The sequence below is a fragment of the Mustelus asterias genome, chromosome 8 (assembly GCF_964213995.1).
Source record: "Mustelus asterias chromosome 8, sMusAst1.hap1.1, whole genome shotgun sequence".
In the NCBI taxonomy this organism is placed as follows: Eukaryota; Metazoa; Chordata; class Chondrichthyes; order Carcharhiniformes; family Triakidae; genus Mustelus; species Mustelus asterias.
The window spans coordinates 94930662-94947668 of record NC_135808.1 but is presented as its reverse complement, the minus strand read 5'-3'; the positions used below and the strand labels follow the sequence as shown (position 1 = coordinate 94947668).

At 43.5% G+C, this 17007-nt stretch overlaps 1 protein-coding gene across 1 annotated transcript; it reads right to left on the bottom strand.

Moving 5' to 3' along the window:
• Nucleotides 1–13748: 13748 nt before the first annotated feature.
• On the bottom strand, nt 13749–14978 carry foxe3 (forkhead box E3). The gene has a single exon (XM_078219386.1). The coding sequence runs from the start codon at nt 14976–14978 to the stop codon at nt 13749–13751; it is 1230 nt and encodes a 409-aa protein (XP_078075512.1).
• Between the last annotated feature and the right edge of the window lie 2029 nt (nt 14979–17007).

Below are 17007 nucleotides of genomic sequence, written 5' to 3'. Positions count from 1 at the left end.
CGGACAATGGTCTGTACTAGCTTTCAGGCGTTATGGACATATCCATGTCACCCTATTCATCCCGTTGCCCCTGAGATGCCCAGTGTCAGGAATGGGGGAGTCAAAAGGTGTAGTCACTGCCGCAGTCTCCCAAGTGGAAGGCCCCGGCACGGGCTCAAGCTCTTCCTTTTCCCTCAGGCTTCCTCTGAGCCCCTGGGTCACTCCATGGGATGACGGTGCTTCTGCAGTGAGCTCCACAAGCTCTGGCATCACCTGGCCCTGCCAATCCTGGAGGACCACCTATGTTCTTGCCATGGTGGAAGAGCCCTCAGTGATGGTCCTTTGAGTCGGGGGCCACCCATCAATGGCAGCAGCAAGTGCCCTCTGAGACTGGGCTACGCTCTTTGCAGCCCCTTAGCCATGACCCTCTCTGAGTTGGCCACATTCTCAAAGGTTGCTGTCATAGCCCGCTGTGTCACGGCACTGTCCCACTGAGTCTCTCAAGCCTCTCAGCCATGGGCCGCAGAATCTCGAGAAGCCTGTTGAGGCCCTCAGCCATGCCCTCTGTGACTTGGCTGAGGCCCTCTGGAACTCCGTTGTGGCCTGCTGTGACTCGGCCATCGCTTGGAGCCTGCCTCTCATGGTAATAATTTCCTGCCCTAGGCTTTTCACTGTGGACACCACCCTTGCAGTGTTGGCCTGGGAACCATGCAAGACAGGCAATAGCTGGCCCACCTGAAAGCTTTGGGACTCCTCCCAAAAGCCTCGCAGTTGGTCCAGTATGGTTGTCAGCCCCTCCTGCATTCCCTGGCATCTCCAGCAGCTGAGAGAGAAGTGATCTCAGAGGACCAGCATGTAGCCTGGGACCAGCTGAGCCCTCACCTCCGGCAGGCCTCTATATGCCAGAGGCCTCGGACGTTCCCTCCTCAGCAGATGTGTCGTTCATACCACAGGGTGACCAAGATGCCTCGCCACTAACTTGACCCACTGATGTGAGAGTCTCTGGGATGGTGAACTGCGAGGTGGAAGCTGATGCAAAACTGGTGCCAGCATCAGAGGTCCCATCGTCACCTTCCTCCGAGGAGTCTTCCGAGCTGTCATGGCGAGGATGGGTGGGAGCAGCGGGGTGGGGGGGCGCGATGCCAGATGGGTCCCTTCTTGCAATCCAGGACACAAGGTTGAGTGCAAGGGAGGGAGAGGAATCTGGGTTGCATGCAACTTACTTCAGATTTCTCCAACAAGTGGAGGATTGGCAGGTGCTCACTTCTGTGTTCCAGCCCAGCCATGCTGTCACTAATTGTACAGATACCCTCCTCTCCCGCAAGCTCCAGTGCCCGCTCCTCACAAGGGTTGAGGACCTGGATCTCGGACACACCACCCCGTCTTCGCCCTCTCCCGGCGATTATTGGCATTCTTCTCCTGTGGGGCAGAAGGAGCCATGTAAAATCTGATGGCACAAGTCCTGGAGGGTGTCAGGGGGTGGCCCTCAGCGGGCAAGCACTGTGATACTCTTGGGAGGAAGTGGGGTGGAGGGAGGTGCTAGGGGTCAGAGATTGGAAGCATGCAAGGTGCTGGGAGTGGGGGGATTTGGGTGTCATTTAGGGGGATGATGCTAGATAAGGCTAAACACTCACCCTTGCTGACCAGATTAGGTTATTCAGTTTCTCCCAGCACTGCTTTCCGGTCCTCCTGGCCAGTGCCTTGGCACTCACACATGCTACCACTGCCTCCCAGGCTGTATTGCCATCCTTTCTCCTGGGGCGGAGTCTCGCTGGGGGGAAAAGGATGGCCCGCCTTGCCTCCACTGCCTCCAGTAACCTGGCCAGATCAGCGTCAGAAAAACAGGGGGCTGTCTTCCTGGAGGCCATTTTTTCCTCCATTGCCTGCCGGTCTGTCCATCCCTGGGGCTTTTATGAAGCTCTCCCTTGTTAGGGCGGATCAGCTGCAGGCAGTTTGAGCGAGTCACATGCCCGTTAAAGCATTCCAGCGAGTTTAATATAGTTTGCCTTGGGGAGCTGCCCCTTTTAATTTGTCCCTAAGTTAATTTGAGTTTGTTTACATGGTTGGTGTTGAAAGACATGCCTTGTTACCATGGAGGGGAAGCCAAGCCAGCACTTGCAGGTGTGCTGATGGTGGGGAGTGGGAATGTGCCTCTGTGATAATCAGGGGCAGGGGAGAGAGAGGGTCATGTCACTCAGTAATCAGGGCTGGGAGTGATGAGGGGGCCATGTGCAAGGGTGTCCTGGGAGTGGTGTGGGGGTCAGTAATGTTGGGGGGGGTCCCCGATGTCCATGGGGGGGGTGGAGGAGGAGGCTGTATCTGGTCCGGGAGGGTTCTACCAGGTGAGCTGCTGTTTTTCTAGCTTTTCCTGCACATGTGCAGATTGTGGCTCCGATCTGAGCTGAAGGCTGTCTGGTGAGTTAAGCCCCGCGCACTGCCTCTAGTGGCTAGAAATGGTCTAGCCCATATTTTCAATGTCTAGATCTGTCAGATTGGGGGTGAAAACTGGTCCAAAAAACAGATCAGGAACTCTCCATTTTCACGCTAGCTGAACACTCAGAAAAAATCCCATAAAATTCCATCCTTCGTCTTCAAATGAATAAGTGGCACCATCTTGAATTTCAAAAACATCTTGAAGCTGAACTCACACTTTGTGTTTTTAACCGTGGATCAAAATTCCAAATGATCAGATCAGTTTGTACTCATCCAAGGGCCAAACTTAACAAAAATTTAGGCATCCTGGAGAAGAGAATTATTAAATGACTGGAATACCTCAAGTCTTAAGTAGAAAGGCAGAAAAAGTTCAGATTAATATATTTTATTCTGGTTTGGTGAACTTGCTGATAAAGTAATTATTATGCAGTGCATTCATGAATCCACAACCAGGTTCAATACGCCTTTGATGAAGATTTTAATCTTCAAGTTGTGGAGCACACAGAGCTTAAAAAGATGCACAGAACATTCGCAGTAAAGTGCTGAATGGGACACATGAGGGCACCAAAGAGGCAGGGAACTGTCCAAAAGTCTCAAAAGTCCTGACACATCCATCATCTGAACTGCAACAGCAGGTAACAGGGTGAGCAGTCAATGAAGGAAAACTATCAGATAAAGCCAAAAAAGTAAATGTTCTCACAAAATAGTGTGAGTAGTCTCAAAAACAATGAGCAGAAGCACAGTTACAGAATGTGAGTTTGAACGATAGCACGGAGGAACTATCCTCTGCCAAAGAAATACTGTAAGAAGTCTCACAACACCAGGTTAAAGTCCAACAGGTTTATTTGGTAGCAAATACCATAAGCAAATACCATAAGCCGAAGGCTTATGGTATTTGCTACCAAATAAACCTGTTGGACTTTAACCTGGTGTTGTGAGACTTCTTACTGTGTTCACCCCAGTCCAACGCCGGTATCTCCACATCAAAGAAATACTGGTCAGTGTCGAGAATCAACTTTCACATATGAAAGATGTGCTTGATAAAAGAAAATGAGAAGTAATGACAACACTGGGATGTCACTCACAGGAAGTAGAAAGTTTGAAAGAATGCTTAGATGATAAACTTGTAGGGGCGACACGGTGGCACAGTGGTTAGCACTGCTGCCTCACAGCACCAGAGACCCGGGTTCAATTCCAGTCTCGGGTCACTGTCTGCGCGGATGTTTGCACATTCTCCCCGTGTCTGCCTGGGTTTCTTCCAGGTACTATGGTTTCCTCCCACAGTCCAAAAACGTGCGGGTTAGGTTGATTGGCTGTGGTAAATTGACCCTAGTGTCGGGGATTAGCAGGGTAAATATGTGGGGATATGGGAATAGGGCCTGGGTGGGATTGTGGTTGGTATGGACTCAATGGGCCGAATGGCCTCGTTCTGCACTATAGGGATTCTATGATTCTAAACAAATCCAACAAAAATGAATCTTCAGTTAAAACTGAATGAATCTCAAGTATCAACGGTCTCTAGTAAACAATACACCAACTTGGGAGCAGGAGAAGGAACTGCTGATGAATCAGTGCAGTTGCTTGAAAGCTGAAATAACAACCCAACTGATGAACTTCTTGAACTTCTGTCCAATCTGAACAACACAAAAGATGAGGTGCGCAGCGTGGAAGAGTAAATCTAGACTTTAAAATCAAATGGTGAATTCCACAGAACAGATTGGAGATCTAATGAATGGACAATCAGTGACCATGGAAGAAAGGTTCTGATCAGAACTGAGTGCCCAAGCAGAGTTGTTAAACTTGGACAAGAGTTCCTCATTTAGCTCTGAAACGAGAACATCCCAGAGTTCTTGCTGAGCTGCATGAAAAGATTCATAAGTTTGAAGACCAGTTGAAAAAGAAGTTAAAATGGGCTAAGATTGTGAAACAAGTGGAAATGAAGGTTGAAACACGAACTTCTATATGCTTTGCGGAGAGTCACATGGTGAAAGAAGAGGAAAAAGTGTACTGGGAATGAGCAGCACAGGATCCATCCACCCTAAAAAAACAAGATGAGTCAACAGCTACCTATCACCACAGCTGGCGAATCAACAAAGAGTGATTCAATGCCAAGGAATAGAAGAAGAGGATGAAAAGATACTCAGGTGCCACTACAACCTCCAAATCAACAATGTTTACCTGCAGCTACGGAGCTTACAACACTTCCGACTATAGTGCAAACGAGATATGAAAGAGTTGTAAGGCCATCACACTACCTGAACCTATGAACTCAGAGGCTTGAAGGAAGGAGAAGGGTAGTAATAATGATGTAAATACATGTGATAAACTAGAATAATTTGAAATACATTGAATAAAGACTTGGAGGGAGGTTTGGTATTAGAGTCTGGCATATATAGGATTAATGTGTGACTGAGTACAGCACCACTCACATTGTGATGTAAGAAAACATTACGTTTTGGACAGAGCTGTACATACAAGCAAGAATGGAGACAGCTCCTTGCCTGAACCCTTTGCTTTATATACGCACACAGGTCTTGTAAAATAATATATATAGTTAATCAATTTAAGACTACAAAGGTTTCATCAAGATCTACCAAATGGTATCCAACACCCAACAACAAGACATGAGATTAAAGTAAATTGGAGCCTATACCATCACTAGGGTGGCAAAATGGCATAGTGCTTAGCACAGTTGCCTCACAGTGCTAGGGACAGGGGTTCAGTTCTGGCCTTGATGACACTGTGTGTGGAGTTTGCATGTTCTGCCTGCTTCTGCGTTGGTTATCAGTTTCCTCCCACAGTCCAGATGTGTACAGATTAGATAGATTAGCCATGCTAAATTTCTCAGGATGTGTGTGTTGGGGAGATTAGTGGGGTAAATATGTGGGATTAATGTGGGGATAGGGCCTGGGTAGGGTGCTCTGTCAGAGGGTCAGGGCTAGCACGACAGGCCAAATGGCCTCCTTCTGCACTGCAGGGATTATATACATAGCTTCAGGCTACAACATGCATGCAAGAGTGTATGTTGCCACACCAACTCGAACATCTCAGTGGGGGAGAGTTGGCTCATTTGGCTGGGGACCAATTGTAACAACTTAGTAAAAGCAACTTGAATTTTTTAACTAGCTTGAAATGTATTTGGGATAAAGCAAATGCCCTGATGTTCACTTTGATTTCTTTACTGTTTATGTTAGTAAATCAAAGGACTTTATTCATAGTCTGGACTGGACTTAATTGACCATGTTAAAGCATAAAGCTAGACACACTATTAATGATGGACCCTACATGCACCACACCACAAAATTGAACCAACAGATTTTCTTTCCGATGTCCCAATGTAACCCCAATTTCCCAACATTGTTTTTCACGGTTACTTAATTGCTGAGACACTAAATATTGTTAAAACCTACATTCAATTTGTTGAGCAAATACTGCACTATTTGGTGTTTCTGTGATCTCATCCGAGAGACAGCTTTGCACCATTTAGTGGTAAAGATTTGCAGCCTATTTTTTTGGGAACATCTTCAATTGCATAGCCAGTTTATTTCTGGATGGTAGCTGGAACAAAATGTTTCCATCTTATCATTTGCCCACATTCCTTCTGTGTCTCACTGACCACAAACCTGAATGTCATCTCCCTCCCACTGACTTCACTGTCTATTTTTTCCAGCTGGTTGACTGAATTGTGTTTGTCTAAACTGGATGTAAGGAAATAAAAAGTCATCAGATATTTTACGCATCAGGAATAGCTGGGAACTTACCTAAATGTTGCCAATACTTTAATACTTTTGTAGCATCTTGTCGAATTGCTTGATGTCTGACTGTTGTCCTTATATAGTGATATTGAAAAATATTAACATGTTTATATGTGTTTGATACTGGAATATGAGAACAGGCAGATTAAAATACAAGTTATGCTGTACTTTATTCAGCTGAGAACTAAAGGGAACAGAGAAGCAAGCATTATCAAACTGTTAGTACTTACATTAGCCAGCATTTTCACATGCAGTTTTTCACAAGATTTTTTTGATTCATTTGAGGATTTAATTTAATATCATGAATATGATTATGACAAACAGGAATCTATATTATACATCAACATAATAAGTTACATTTATAAATGTTATTTCACTTGACCCTCCAAAATGTTACTGGACTTTTATGGTTTTTCAAAAGTGATTCATTGATCTTGCTAAGTGATGCATATCAGGAGTTTGCAAGCTATAAACTATAGGCCACAGGTTCCCCAACTGCTATCCACCTTTCTTCCACCATCTCTCACCCTCCCACCCAGATCTGGCAAACCAATCTTGATAGCATTATTTATATTTCTTATTTGTCCTGTGAACTTTTAAATCTAGATGTTCACAAAAGCTGTTCTCATCAGTGCCATCTTAAATTAGAACACCAAAATCTGTCTTCACCAGCAATGTGAGATATGTGCGTCAAAGAGAGAACCTGCTTTACACTTTATGATTGGAACTATTCTCTGAGGTGGATTTACAGTGGCCTGAACTTCCATCAATCCCTCAGGCTCCACTGCAAATGGAATACATTCCTGTGGGACACGGCTCCTTATTGATATATGCCAGGGTCCAGGCAGCCACTTAGTACAGAAAAGAGAAATGCTGATGTCATTGCAGAGAGAGTGTTTGCCATTAATCTTAAAGGGGGAGAAGTATCCTAAAGATATTAAAGATATTTTTGAACTGTAAAGGAATTAAGGTTTATGGTGAGCAGGCGGGTAAGTGGAGCTGAGTCCACAAAAAGATCAGCCATGATCTTATTGAATGGTGGAGCAGGCTCAAAGGGCCAGATGGCCTACTCCTGCTCCTAGTTGTTATGTTCTAAGATGAGGCAAGCTGTCACACTAAAGGCCTGAGCTGAGACTGAGATCTTCAATAGATTGTATGATAGGGGCCAGACTGGAGGAAAAAGAGGCCACAATTGGGAGGCTGGTAGCAGGAAATCACTAGGGATGGAGGAGGAGAACTGATGGTCAGTGCACTGACCATCTCCACATTTTCTCTCATCCTCCAGTGAAATCACACCCAATTTCATGTGAAATCACAGCACAGGATTCAGCCTAGGTTTGACCACCAGTGATAACCAGTACAGCAAGAACAATAACAACTTGCATCAATGTGCTAGGCTTGACATAGAGTGCTATGATGGCACAATGGCTAGCACTGCTGCCTCACAGCACCAGGGGCCCAGGTTCAATTCCAGCCTCGACCATTGTCTGTGTGGAGTTTGCACTTTCTCCCCGTGTCTGCGTGGATTTCCTCCAGGTGCTCCACAGTCCAAAGATGTGGGGGTTAGGCTGATTGGCCATGCTACATTGACCCTAGTGTCAGGGGGATTAGCAGGGTAAATGTGTGTGGGGTTACCGAAATAGGACCTGGGTGGGATTGTGGTCGGTACAGACTCGGTGGGCCGAATGGTCTCCTTCTGTACTGTAGGGGTTCTATGATTCTATGAATGTAACAAGACATTTCACTGTGGTGTGTAGAAAATTGAAATCAAACCAAGGGAGAGACAAAGATTAGGAGGAGTAGATGAAAACTTGGTTAAGAGAGGCGAGTTATAAGAAGGCTTTTTAAAGAAGAGATGCGGGGTAAAGGAACACTGGGGTTCAAGAAGAAAATTTAGAGCGTGTAGGACCATACTTCTAAAAACGAGTCTGACTTTGCTGGGGTTCTTTTGGTGTTGACAACATCAGAGCAGCAAAATGCATGTCTTTACTTTCAAAATGTGTTCTAATTTCTAATAAGCCAAAGATCAGTTATGGAATTACTTTGTTTTTAGTTGACAATTTATTTCTTCTTGGCTGTCTAATGTAAGGGACCCCAAGCACCCTAAGGGACCCGAATTGCAGAAGAACATGTTTACACTGATATCAAGAGTTCCTCATTAGACATTGCTGTCTGGAGATGTATTCTGTTGTGTAGTAGTTGTGCTTACACAACGTCTCTAACATTGTTGGGAAATGGTACCACTTGGGATTAAAGCTAAAGATAAATTTCTAAGATACCTTCGAGGAGAAAGCTTATTGTTTCTGATATTTAAAAGAGCAGCGTTTTATAAAGGTATTCACAGGATGAGCTACACTTGTACCCCATGTCCTTTTTATCATGTTCTGAGATGTTGTAACCTACTGAAAAATATATTTCCATTTAAGCCTTCCTACTAATACCTATCGCTATTATTCTCATCACTTTGAGCACTATTACTTCAAACTGAGGCATAATCCGAGTGAGAGTTGCATAAGCAAGTCGCAGCTCCTGGCTTCTCAGTGGTGATATTGAGGCCAAAATCATTTGGGTCTTTATGTACAGGGATATGGTGCGTGTTCAGAACCGAGTGCTCTTTTAGTGACTTCTGATGCATCTAAGCTAAATGTTCCTAAAATAATACGTTTGTCATTTCTCCGGAGGGGCCCAACAGTGGAAACCATCTCCAACAGATTTACAAGTTGCTACAAATATGGAGGAATTCTTGGGCTCATTGTTCAATAGATTTTCAGCTAATCGTTCGGATAATGGCTAAAATCCAAAGGACGTTACTTCTGGGAAGCATGCATTTTGTAAAGATAATTTAGTAATTGAACAGCATTCCGCTAGATTTCCTTTCCAGAGTATTCGGCACAGCGGAATAACTGCTGACAACAAATGGAATGCATCCTCTCCTTTGCATTTAACTTCGTTTTGTACAAGAATTTAAGTTTCAGACTTATTCCGTGCTGGCGAACCATTCTGTACATGCCAAATGTTTCAGATAGAGTCGGGCATCGTGGAGGAGCTCTCTAAAATAAAGCATAAAATTAGTATGTGCACTTTTGATGATAAATTGGAAATGGGATAGATATACAAGCATTATTTGCATGAACCTGGGCACTGAGTGAACTAGAGACACTTTAGAAACAATTATCTCAAATCTGCATGAAATGAAAATGCAACCGTTGCCACCATCAAGATCAAAGGTGGCACAAAGTTTATGGACTAGTGTATAACCGGTTTCCATGTTGGTATAAACTACCAACCTCCCAGCTACCTAGCGGTGACCTGACCAAGGTACGCGAACCGTGTTCCTGCTGAATAAAACGCGACCATTGGGGCTCGCCTGGCCCTCTCCATTGGTGTAGGGCAAGAGTGTACAGCCTGAGTGCTAAAAGTAGCAGTGCAGTATTTTGTGCAGACAATCGGATTGGCATCCATGCTTGCTTGTGTCAGGTGCAATGCACACGTTTTAAAGCAGTCAAGTTATTGTGGACGGTTACCGCAGATCTCCGCTGGCAAGTTTTGATCAATGCAAGTAACTGGTTGAATCCCTTCTCCAATAAACTCACTGAATGCGCAACTCATTTAGTCAGCTCTGCAGCAATTGATATCATTGGAGAAGAGGGATGACGAGCAGACATCTATACCTTACCTTGTACGAAAGTCACTGCCATGGTGAAGTGAAAATAAGGGTTTGGTGAGCGGGGAGAGGCTGTCGCTAGATTTTGCTTTGAAGGAAATGCTGACCACTTTGACTTGTCGTACCTTTTCTTGCCCCCCTCAATATTATGGACCAATTTTGCGTGTCTTCCTTTGACTTCCCCCACCCCGCCGAGGTCTGAATCCAGTAGACTGTCTCAAACACCCTTCCCTCTTGTTAGTCTGATCATCTAAAATGCCGAAAAGTACGCTCCAAACCTTCCCTACTGCAAACTCCTGTCCGAAACCCCGCCAGACCCGAATGATAATCTCAATGGGAAGTTGATCCCTGTCAGAATTCTCACCGCAACACCGTTTGCCTCAGGTTCCATGTTGATGTTCTTGCTGTTAATTTCGTTTGTACTTGAAACTCGTACTTTGCGTCACTTCAACCTAGTGTTCGAGGCATCAACATTAAAAAATGGCAGGCTAACTCCAAGGCAGGTTTGATGTCAAAGTACATTGAGTGGCTCACACTGCCTTCAAGTAACTGTCGCAAATAACTTCAAGTTCACTGTAAGACACCAATGCAGTGTAAAAATATATTTTAAAAAGCGCTCGGATTGTCTATTTAACAAGATGGCAACTTTTACAGACTTTTGAATGGACCTACCTCATATTAAATAGATCTTTCTCTGCACCTTAGCTATGACTGTAACACTACATTCTGCACTCCTTTCTTTCTCTGTGAACGGTATGGTTTGTCTGTATAGCGTGCAAGAAACAATACTTTTCACCGTATACTAATACATGTGACAAAAATAAATCAAATCAAATAAAACTAAATTTGAAACAATTTAAATGCTGGGATTGATTTAGCCAACTCTGTTTCTCCCTGCGTTTTTCTAACATTAGGAATTAGTTGCCCGAGAGATGAAGCTGTGAACATGTGTCCACTTTGTAATGTGTAAGTACTGTCAAAGACCACAAGTGAGTTCTCAAGTTCACGGATTCTGATTTTTAAACTCCGGCCCTGAATCTGGATTCAGGCTCTAGTTCTATTGGAACTGCAGTATGAGTGTACTCCTCACGCACACTGATGTACCAGCGCTAGTGCTCTCCCACTGCTACCTAACCGTGTTAGTTTGATTTGATTTATTGTTGTCACATGTATTGGTATATCTGTTTAGTATACATTGGTACACATGGTTAGTGTGGTCATTCTCACTGCCGTGCTTTGGGCAAGGCAAGACAGACTCTTCTGCTTTATCTTTCTTATTCATATTTTAGTTGAGGTCCTTTTCCTCCTCACCTGTCGCAATGTTGCTCTTTAATTTTAAATGCACAGAAATAAAAGTTGAAAAGAACCTGTTTTTCCGAAGTGATACTCAGCTGGTAAGGAAGCGATATGTCACTCATTTAAAAACATGTGTTTGTATGAAATATTTACCTGGGGCAACAACATCATCCATTAAGCCATCAAACGCTCCCAATTTTATAAGAATTCGAAGATTTGGGAATGTGCTTGCGTAAGGAAGCCTGTCAAAGTGTCTGTCGGTGTGAGCAGAACAGCAAACATGGTCAATAATACCAGCTGCAGATGGCGATCAGTGATACAAAAGCCTAGGTCAGACATCCTGAGCGTTCCTGGCTCCACAGCCACTTGAGGTGAAACCAGAACTGAGAGCAGTTGCTGAGCAATAGGAACCTGCAGTGTAACGCTCCGAGTTCTGCCTCTTCACAGAACGGAACGAATGTTCCCAACACTCATCAATCAACCGCGTTATAAATGGTCTGTGACTGGGCGCGTTGTTTATCAATAAACTGTACATAACGGCGATCGAAAAAAAAACAGATTCTGTAAAGTTTGGCCTTTTTACATGTCGCCGATTACTTCTTTATTTGATCGAGTTTAACAATAGGATTGTAACTCATCCAATTGAAGACCAAGCGTGCAAGCATACAACCCACAAGGAAAACATTAGATTATGATTTTTACTCGATCTGTGCTTGATATCTAGACAAAAATAAAAGTGTAAGATTTTACTTATATATGTTGCCAGATTGATCGAGAATTTGGGAAACTAGGCGTAGAGTATATTTTTAATACTGGTTCATGGAATGAAAGTACTATAAACACGTTCCGGGGATGAATGAAAAAGGAAGTTCACTCTTATACCAAGTGTGTAGTTCCTTGGGACATTTTTTTCTAGACCAACTGCGTTATTTCTAATATGCTTTTAGCAGGATTATCTCAGTTTCTTTCACTACCTCGGTGGGTGAGTTGTGCCATTCCGAGAATGTAAACTTAAGTAAACTCGCATCTTGTGTCGACATTACATTCAAATGTTTTCTTTTTACATTCTACATGTTGTTACGCTTAATTATATATAAAAACTATTCTAGAGCCTGAAATCTGGATACTACCAGACGTACTGTCCTTCACATCGATTCGCCATATAGGGTTAACATTTAAACAGTTGAGTGTAACTCCAGACAAAGCAGTTTAAAGTGCTAAAACCGCCGTACACATTCGCAGATTTCCCCTTTTTTTATATACAGGTCGATATAAAGTCCTGCCCTTGCTCTACTTGATCTACATCACCAAGACACTATACAAGTGCAAGTTATTGGCGTTGTAAACTTTATGATGGCTCCAGGGAATTCATTTTACATACCTCAAAGTAATCTCTGAGCGTTTGAAACAATGACAGGTTTGTATTAACCAGGTGTCAGAAAACAAAGGCAGCCTCATTCTTCCATGTAATTAGAAAATAACAATTGCCACCAACTAGACAATAGTATTTCGACCTGTGCCTAATTCCATCAGCGGCTGCTGCTCCTGCTGCTGTGTAAACTCTTTCCAATTAATTCTGGAGAGCAAACTCCGGAGTTTAACGAGAATGAACAATACACGGAAGGTATGGTGTCTTAAATGTAGCATTCAACAATACTGCACTCAAAGAGAACGAGTTTCGAATGAATCCGCCAATATTATCTGCCAGACGTATTGACATTGCTTTTAAATAACTTAAGAAAATAATGCAACTCTTCACTTTTTGTTATCCTCCTTTCCCCGTTCCTTCGTTCCTTTCCTTAGTTTCGGATAGATCCAGGTTCAATTTGTAAACCCGCGTACAGAGCTGTACAAGAAGCTGTTTATTCCTAGCCTCCATTGCACGGGGCTTGAGAAATGTTAGCTCCATGCAACAACAAAAAAACTGAAATGCACTGCTAATTTTCATTTCATTGCGAATTTGACTCTTTAAGGAGCAAAACAGATTGCCACACACTTAATAGTCATGCGTTTGTGGACATGCTTCCAAAAAATAAAGACAATTTCCTTCAACGTAAAAAATCCAATATTTATTTTTTTGTCGTTTCCGGTAAGAACAAATCAGAAATATTGCATCCAACGCAGCTATTACACAAACTAAACGATAAATATCTTCTCCCCGAAATACATAGAAAAACCTCCCACAGACTATGCGGTTAAACCGGTACTTCTCAATTCTGGAACGAAATATTGACATCCTGTAACCAGACAACCATTACCTGTTGACGATTTGTGACAAATGTGTTTCCTTCACAGACAGAAATAAAATCTTGTTTGTACTGAAATTTACGCTTATACAGTAATGAAGTGGAAATGTAAGATTCCAGTGTAAAACACCAACATACAGAATCATTAAAAAATCCTGTTTGAACTGAAATTTACACTTGTACGGTGATAAAGTCGAAATGTAAGATTCCAGTATAAAACACCAACAATCGGAATCATTAAAAGACAGAAAAACGATTAGCTTTGGCAGTAATAGTTCGGTATAAATATGTAAAAGAGCTAACCTTGAGTGAGTTGTTTTGTGGTTTAGGGAATGTCACTGTTTGGCTGTTTTTCTCTTTAAAAAGGCAAACTTTCTACATGAATCTTTCAAGTCCAGGCGCGTAATTGGTCTGTCTCATGTAGGAGGTATTGCCATTGAGCTGAGTAAGTCCATTCACCTGGTGGTTGGATAAGCCCAGAATCTGGTCAGTGTGATCGGGGCAGGTGTTTGCTCTCATGGACGGTATGGCGAGTCGGTTTGAAGGACAGTACATCTGGGTGTTATTGGGCGAGTAGCTGGCCTGGGCCATAGATAAATGAGGAGGGGACGCGGAATAAGAATAGGTCATGTTCGAAGTCACGCTGGAAGACCTGTTCAACATGGTCCCCATCCCAGTGGGGCTTACCGACTGCGACTGAAAACTTGAAGCCTCTACCCCGCCAACTGAACAACTGGCCATCGCCCCCAGTTCCCCGTTGACATGAGAGTTCAAATCAATCGCCGAGGCGGCCTGTAGGACAGACTGTTGGCTGATGAGATTGTCAATACTGAACATCCGGTGCTGAGCCTGGCCCACTGCTGAGCTTTGGTAATGGTGTAGCATAGCCGGGTGGTGGCTGGCAGTGTGGACCTGAGGAGTATAGCCCGTGGCCACGCTTGGATAGAGTGTATTGGGATAGGAAGCTCTCCCCACGGGGGTTGGAGTGAAGGCGCTAGAGTTTTGCATGTAGCCTGGATAGGTGGTGATATCTGACCGCTTGAAACGTTTTCTTCGGCGTAAAAAGCTCCCGTTATCGAACATGTCTTCAGCTGCCGGGTCCAGTGTCCAGTAGTTACCCTTCCCAGGGCGGCCAGGCTCCCGGGGAATCTTGACAAAACAATCATTCAGCGTCAGGTTGTGTCGAATTGAGTTCTGCCACTTCTTGGAGTTTTCCCTGTAGAATGGGAAACGGTCCATTATAAACTTGTAAATCCCTCCTAGGGTCAGCTTCCTCTCTGGCGAGTTGGCGATGGCCATGGCTATCAGTGCGATGTAGCTGTAGGGGGGTTTACCACGCTGGATGGGGCGCTTCCTCCTTCTGCCTCCAGAAGTGGGCACCAGTCCCTCCAGATCCCCCGCGTTCTCGTCATCTCTCTCCGCGTTCGGCGTGTTCCCTCGGGGCTCCGATTTAACCATCACCTCCTCCTTGCCCGGCGACTCCATCGACACGTCCGCCGAACTATCCAGGGGGCTCGAAGCGGAGGAAGCCTCGGTGGGCGACTGCTGTGACTCTGCAGTCATGGTGCACATGCCAGTGAAATAGGAAATATCGGCTAGATTCATAAACTTCAGCCGGAGGTGCTCCCTGTGCACAGTGTGGTGTGGCTTTGCTGTTGGGAAGGCCGGGATCAGGTGCTGAACTGACGCCACCTGGTTTATATGTCAGAGCGAAAGGAGTCTGGCGCCACCCTATTTGCCCTCATTGTGTCAAAGCTTTTAATTAGCATGCCCACCCACCTTCTCCCAAATGCCTCCGAATTAGGTACACAAAGTAGTAACAATCCCGCTCAACGTTCAAACATGAGATTAGAATTTTAATGTGGAATTAAAGGAAATAGTCAACAAGGGGAATCCGCAGAAAGTTGAGAAAGTTCTCGATGATTTGTAGAAGCATTTAATGGATGGAAATACATGACTTATTGAATAGCACTCTAATGTACTCGTTGGCACTGTGTAATACAGCTATTTTTGGTTGCATATTTTCCTAAATCGTGCATTGCATATTCTAATGATGGAATTCAATTTTAAGTATATTTGGTATTGATTTGAACTTGATTATAGGCACAGTGGACTGAATAAATATTTACGTATATTCTTAAAGGGGCCTGACTCATTGGATGGACTATTGTGCTGTGCTGTAGAACGCTCGATATAAATTGCAGACAAAATATAATCCGACTTCAAAATGACAAATTTCTAGTCTGCACAGGCATTATATCAACTTTTACCTCGCAGTCCCTTGAATCCTTTGGAAGTGGAATATTTGTGTGGGAAGTAGAAAGATTCTAAATTGACATTTGCCGTACTGGCTTCCCAGTTCAATTCAAATAAATACCAACCTTAATTTTATTTCTGAGGAAAGAAATTGACAACTTCTCACATAAAAAAAAACTGTACGTTTCAAATCATATAACATTTCAGCAATGAATTGGATAATATAAATATTGTTTTAAGGACATGTGGTGTGCATTATTTCGCCTATGGTGATTAGAGGGTAATATAATGCGGATACAATGAGGTTAGTTAGGCATCTATAGAAAAATAACTCTCGCTCGCTTGTAGTTGTGCGTCCGAACGAAAACAAACGCTTTAGAATCGGAGTTTTCTTTTTCTTTTGAACTAGAACCAGAATCAATGGAACAAAATCCATTGGGAAAGCCAGACAGGTTAAACAAATGAGCGAGATGATAGTAAGTATTTATACTCATTACAGTTACAAAAGCCGAAGTTTAATTTGGTATGGCTATTTGTATTAATGATCGATAACTCGTACCCCCTTGCTGAAACACCTAACTACAAGGTCGAAATATTACAACATATCGGGACGAGCAGAATTAAACAATGGATAGAGTAGGAACAATAAAGATAACAAATACGAATTATATACAAAAAATAATTATCATAGAATCGTTATTTTTTTACAGATCACAGATGAAAAAAACAGACCCGTTATTATGTTCCGTCTGCAACAACGCGTGCTTAAATAATTGTGAGATGAGCAACAAATAAGTTGGGGCTATCATGGTAGCTCAGCGTTTGGAGATAGATAAGAGGACCGGAGTTTGGCTTCACTCTCTGCTGGGATTATTATCTCGGCAATGTAACCAGTGTCGCAACGCGGTGTATTTCGGCAATAATGGTCCATGAATGCTTCCTTCTGTTCTGACCACAAACCTCCCTGGTTGAAACGACTTGGCTTATAGAGCTGTACCCTGGACAAGTTGCTCTTCCTCAGGTGTACTCTACCCCACGTCAGCCGCACAGTGTGTGGATCTCTGGTCACCCACTCGCCGAAACTAAAGCCACTGCTGTCTCTCTGGAGTAAATATAAAGGCTGCTGTTTGAGGTAAAAAGCAAGGGCTTGTGTCTGAAGAATACCATCCACCGTCACATTATACCAATGGGCGAAATCATTTTAGAAATGTATAATTAACATGCAGTCAGGAGACATACTACTGTGTTCTCCGCAGTGCCGCAATTTAAGTACTTTCGCTCATCGTGGATACATTGATAATGAAAAAAAAATGTCGAATTAATTCTAAACTGATCTTTATGATTGTGCCTAGACTGGGAAGTAATAATAGTCATCGAG

Bases quoted from the DNA above. Each gene is read 5' to 3' on its own strand.
- foxe3 (XM_078219386.1), bottom strand. From the start codon at position 14,978: ATGAATCTAGCCGATATTTCCTATTTCACTGGCATGTGCACCATGACT.